Raw genomic sequence first — 6,167 nt, 5'->3', positions numbered from 1 at the left:
TTAGGATAGTTTTATTTGCTTATCTTTGTACCTAAAGATATGTACTGCAGGCTATAGTTTCTTGAGCTTTATTAATATAATCTTTTGAGCTAGATTGTATCATGTGAGAGATAAGACTCACTTATGCTTTATCTATGTATCTCTTGAGACATGACCTTTTTTATATTATATTAGTGGCTTGTGGACTTGAGAAAATGTGAAATGAGTGCTATGTGTGACATACATGTGTTATATTTATTTTCATAAGGACTATGCATGCTAGAACGAAAATACTTGATGAGATGCCTTTATATTTATTCCTGTGTGATATATCTTGTCATATGCATCACGGTTTTACTTTGTCACACACACATGCACCCCATGAATGCAATAATTTAGGGAGAGTCTCCTATATGGTTTAGTATGTGCAATTGCCATTTGAGGTCATTTTATGAATTCTAATCATAAGCACATATTAAGGGGAGCCTCTCATAAATCATTGAACTCAAAAGCTTAAATGTTTATGTAACTCGACATAGGTGCGATGCAATGGGGAGTTGGACGAACAACTGTGTTACGACCCTCGCTATCTCCTCATCTACTGCTCTGGATCCCACGCCACTGCCCTGCAGTACGCTGCCGTCCTCAAACAGGTGGCCGGAAGGGGCCCAACGCGCCGTCGCCAACCGGGAGGGAGGTGTCCAATCGTTGCTGTTCATGGGAGGGGCTCCTCGAGCCACTGTCGGCCAGGGAGAAGGGGCCGAGGGTCGCTATCAAAGGGGCAAAGGAGCGCAAGGAGGCACGAGGGGGTGGCGGCGGCGACGACGACGATATGTGTGGAGGGCGCGGCGGCGGCGGCGTGGGTGAGCGCGAGGGGGGAGGGCGCAGGTTGAGGCGCGCGAGCGCGACTGCGTGATGGGAAAGAGCGTGATTGGAGGTGGAATCTGGGAAGGAGCATTCGGGAGCGCGTGGGACTTGAGAAGGAGATCGCATGGGGAGCTGATTGGGAACGTGACTTTTTTTTTTGCCGGACGCGTGCGGACGAGTTTCCTCGGATCGATCAACGTGGGCAGCTCGTTCGGATGGTCCGGTGAACATTTTTTTTTGAATAGTTCTGGATGATTGAATAATATTCTGTGAGAGAGAATAAGCAACTATACCAGCCGAACGCCCTTATCATTTCCACATGCTAGTAACAATGAACAACAACCACTCCTTGCCTTGGTCATGCAAATTAAAAGCTTGCATTATTATAGCTCCCTCGTAGTAGGCGTACTGTACATAGGCGTAGAGTACACGAGCGTCGGACGTACGCGAAGAGAAGGAAAGCATCTGTAGCTTGCTCACCTTGTACGCACACGCACCCATCACCAAATCACCATGCATGAGTCACCGATCAGTTGAGGACAAGCAAACAAGCAAGCAAATCATGATCCTGCCAGCCAGCGCGCCACCGCCATGCTCAGCACATGCACATGCATCTAATCTGCTACCCATAATAAGATAATAATAAAGGAAAATGGGTCCACAGGAAGTACAGGAGCTAGATAGCTAAGGAAGAGACGGCAAAGCAAGAAGAAGAAAACACAAGCAAGGCAGAATGTAATGAAGCGGAACAAGGAAGGAACAACCGAAGCAACGGCGGCGCAACGCAACGGGCAGCCTAGCTCAGGGCCGGCTCAGCGCTCAGCTCTGATTGGGAATGGAGGCGATGCGCTCGCACTTGGCCTTCATCCAGCGGAGGCCCCTGCGTATGGACGCCTTCACCTTCCCTTCCACCGCGTACGCCTTGTAGCCGGCCACCCGCCTCCGCCGCTTCATCTCCGCCGGGTCGCCGCCAAGGCCCAGCACGCTCCACGCAGCCAACCACCTCCCCACCGGCTTCACCTTCCGTTGTTGCTGCTGCTCCTCGCCGGCGCCGTAGTAGGGCCGGTACGTCGGCGCCATTTCAGCTGGTTATTTCTGATCTGAGACAATGGCGGGCTGTGGGCTCTGGGAGAGAAGAGACGGCTGGATAGATTGGATGCTCTGTAGATGAGAGCAGCCAGACGAGGCTGCTAAATAGCTAGTCCTGCCGCCTGCCTGACGCAGTGACCCTGACGTGTGATGTGAGGACTGACTGATCGAGGAGGAGGAATAAATGGAGCTCAGGGGACTCAGGGATTCTTGCCGGACCGCCAGCGGCATCCTATGCTTGCTTCATCTGCAACGCCATCCGTGTCCATGATGACCCCTCGCTGCCTCTCTACCTTGACCGCCGCCTCAGCCGTCCGATCAAAGACCGACCGTTGGGAGATCCCATTTCCAATTGCTGCTGCCGTTGGCACTTGGCAGCCCAGCCCAGGCGGCCAGGCCTTGTTGGATCGGGCTATACGAGCGCGACCACCGCCTCTGCTCCACCAAATGGCCTGTCAACCAACGGCCACGCGCGCCGCAACGAGATCGAGATGGCAGCATCACGTTCCGGTTCACATACCGCTTCAACCCTGCTTTTCATTTTCTTTCGTAACAAATCCGCATATGCATTAGTTTCAGCGAAGCGAACAGAGCCATACACTAGTGTATATACTGTGTATACATACACGTATACGAATACAATGAGACGAGACGCGGCTTAGGTTAGTTTGGAAGCAGAGGAATGTTTGCCATCTCCATCACCATCAGCCTAACAGATTTGCTTGGTCGTAGAGTAGTACAGTGCGAAACAAGCCTGAAGCTTCCTCTGCGTTGGTTGGTTCGTTCATTCCCATGCGAGCGCCCAATCATAGCAAGCTCATGATCGATTCCCTGTAAGAGCGAGTATAATAACAGCTTATAAGCTAGTTAAATGCTGAGGTGGAGAAGAGAGGAAAAATGAGTCGTAAGCTTACATGGAGCCTATAGGGCAGTGGTCTTGTTTGCTTATCTTATAATCCGTATTTTCAGCTTGTTTTTTCAGCCAGAACAGTGTTTTCGGCTTATTTTTTCAGTGAAGCGAATAGAGCCAGTGTCGTGCGTGCCACCATATACTAAAAATATAATAACCACCACCACCATCATCGTAAATCCAACGGCATATATAATCCCGTCAGCCACCTGCTCACCACCTAATTGACGCGTTCCATCCAACTAACCGAGAACATCACACGAACAAAGCTGTCTGCCATATTCTGGTTTCCTTCCTCTGAGCTCTGAAGTCTGAATTGGCACTCCCTTCCCTTCCAGTTCCAGCTGGGGGTGCCCAATACCGCGCTCCTGTCTAGTATCACCGGTCAGCGTCAGTAAGTGTAGCAACAGCTGTTACGAATGCTTTCAATGGTTTCTATTCTTTTTCAAAACGAATGAATACACACGCACTTTCAGTATTAGGAGCAGTCTAGTTTAGTGATGATATATATACTAACCAACAACCACCACCTACCTGCTATGAGGAGTTCGTTGGTGTCACCGGCAGATAACATAAACATAATACTCGATCGGATAGTCTCGTCCAAATCCAATTAGCTGCTGCGATGCCATGCCTCCACGAATTGTACGTTCTGGATGCTCTCAACCTGAACCGCATGGATGCATTGCTCGCCGCTCATCATCAAGTTGACTGATGACAAGGTAGCCAACTGGTGTCGCTCTGTGTACAGCATGTAGGTGGATGCTGCAGCCTGCAGGATTCATTCTCCTGCTCTGCTCACCGAATTCACGCGTCCCGCTTCTTAGTTAATCTTTCATTTCCTTCCTTCGCTAACCGTCTCTTCGTTGATTCATTCATTTTATAAACAAAACAACCAAAGAAAAGAAAGCTGTCTGCGATTCTGATGGCTTTCTCCCTCGGATCCGATGAATGAATGATGAATCGGCACGCTTTCCAGTTCAGGTGTTTTGCCTCCCTGCCTGCCACTTTCTCTGCAATTCGCACGCATCACCTTTTTTGTTGTTGTTGTTGTTGCCGCCTTTTTGCCTCCGCCCTCGGCTGCACGTACAGGTGCGCATCACGTAGGAGTGCAGAAAATAAACAGTTAAACACCACGAACAATAGTCGAGGAAGTACCATTTCTATTTTCTAAATAAGTGTCATTTCCCTTTCAACAAACATCGGCTCAATTTACTCCTTAATTAGGACTACTTCGATTGGTCCTATTTACTTCATCGGGTCTCTATACGCACACGTATATTACGATTTAAATTTACAATCTTTGACTAATAATGTGGACAACAATTTTTAACTAAAATGTACTATCAAATAATAATAAAATAAAATAAATAAATGGTCAAACCTAACTTGGTAGACTACATCATATTAAATTATGCCGTATATAAATTGGATCAGAGGAAGTACCGCCCGGTGAGCCGCTCTTCACGTACGGCTTGAGCTTTTGGTTTTAATGTTTGTACGTTGATAAAGGACACAACATTATATATGCTTCGTAGAGTGATGCGGTTCATAATTTTATTCAATGCGATCAAGGTCCTATTTGATACATAGGGGTTATTGTTTTGGCAAGAGCATGCTAAGAGTGGTAAGCCATCATCCAAACTTTGCAAACGTGTCTCATAATTTAGACTAAAATCAGCTCGGCAACAAAAGGACCAAAAGAAAACCACTAACAACACTGAAATAGCAAAACGAAGGAGCACAACCATTTTAAGAACAAAAGTAGCTTCTAGCATGATTTCACCTATCTATTTCTTTTGAGGTGGTGATTTCACCTGTCTTTTGTGTCCTATTTACTAGGAATTGTTTGCAAATGGCTTCACCTAGCGAGCAAGAGGAGGCGAAGAAACCATATTTATGAGACTTTACTTTTGTAGTAGAAAAAGAAAAACAATTCCTCCCTTTTAGAGCTTCTCTTGTGATGATTATTCTTCTTCTAAGTTGGTGTTTGACAGGATTTCATTGAAGCTGAACTAACACTCGTTAAGAAAATAGGGCCCCAGTTCTTGTATGAAATTATCACACGACTAGTTTGAGGCAGCTAAGAATGAGCTACAGCCATTAGCTAGCTAACAATAGCCAGTTAAAACATCATTATGTCGCACACCACGTTACATAAAGCCGTGATATAATAGTATTTTGCAAGCATCCAAATATAACAAATGTGACTACCTGCGTCGTTTCTTGAAAAAAAGAGAGAGTGAGATGAGTGACAACTCTGCTCTCCTGTAGTACTACACTGTAAAGTGCAGACAGAGATGGCCTGCCACATCACTGTCACTACTAACTTTATTAACCAAACAGTCTGGGCTCCTCTTTGCTTTGCTTTGCGCTGCTCGGTTCGGGGGTTATTTGATTCGGCTACTAAAATTTAGGAGGTATGTTGGTAGGATGTTGTATAAGATGTTCAGATACTAATAAAAAATAAATTACATAATTCGTCAGTACTTCACGAGACGATTTTTTAAGCCTAATTAATCTATCATTAGCACATGTTTACTGTAGCAAAACATTGTCAAATCATGGACTAATTAGGCTCAAAAGATTCGTCTCGTAAATTAGTCTTCAACTATGTAATTAGTTTCGTAATTAGTCTATATTTAATACTCCATGCATGTATCTAAACATCCGATTGGACAACGACTAAAATTTAGGAGGGGCAACCAAACACCCCCTCAGTTAACTAGGTGCGTTAGGTGCGTTTGGTTCGAGAATAAAGTTGGATGGGATACAACATTGGAATAAGGATATGATAGTATGTTTGGTGGGATAGATAGAACAAGCTATTTTTCTATTTGGGTGGATAGATGAAAATAGATGAGATCAGAATAGTTGTCTAATTATATTTATTATTTAAAAATAATAATAATTAATTAGACACTAATAAATATGTACTAATACTAATTTTACCATGAAAATCACTAATTTAAAATAAATATGTTAATTAGCAGAACTAATAACCTAATTAGCACATAAAACATGCACTAATCAACATATTAGCACTTATCTAAACTAATCCTACCAACATAATTACTAAGTAATAATATAACATACTGATTATTCTTAATTTATTTACTAATGACAAAGATCAGAAGACATGGATAAACTGGTTCGAGAGATTTTTACGAACTAAGAAATCCAGCATCTGAGGATATATTCTCTATCTATGGTTTTACTGGTCCCAATAATTCATCCAACCAATCGACATGGATAGTCCCATCCCTTCCATACAAATCCAACCAACCAAACACATGCTAAAGCCCTCTTTGGTACGGCTCAT

The 6,167-nt window shown here is 44.5% G+C and overlaps 1 protein-coding gene across 1 annotated transcript; it reads right to left on the bottom strand.

Moving 5' to 3' along the window:
- Positions 1 to 1,455: 1,455 nt before the first annotated feature.
- LOC136547559 (uncharacterized) lies at positions 1,456 to 2,145 on the bottom strand. The gene has a single exon (XM_066539502.1). The coding sequence runs from the start codon at positions 1,924 to 1,926 to the stop codon at positions 1,666 to 1,668; it is 261 nt and encodes an 86-aa protein (XP_066395599.1). The 5' UTR covers positions 1,927 to 2,145; the 3' UTR covers positions 1,456 to 1,665.
- Between the last annotated feature and the right edge of the window lie 4,022 nt (positions 2,146 to 6,167).

The sequence above is a fragment of the Miscanthus floridulus genome, chromosome 3, assembly GCF_019320115.1.
Source record: "Miscanthus floridulus cultivar M001 chromosome 3, ASM1932011v1, whole genome shotgun sequence".
In the NCBI taxonomy this organism is placed as follows: domain Eukaryota; kingdom Viridiplantae; phylum Streptophyta; class Magnoliopsida; order Poales; family Poaceae; genus Miscanthus; species Miscanthus floridulus.
Note: the sequence above shows the minus strand (reverse complement) of the source record. Positions and strands in the feature narration are given on the sequence as shown.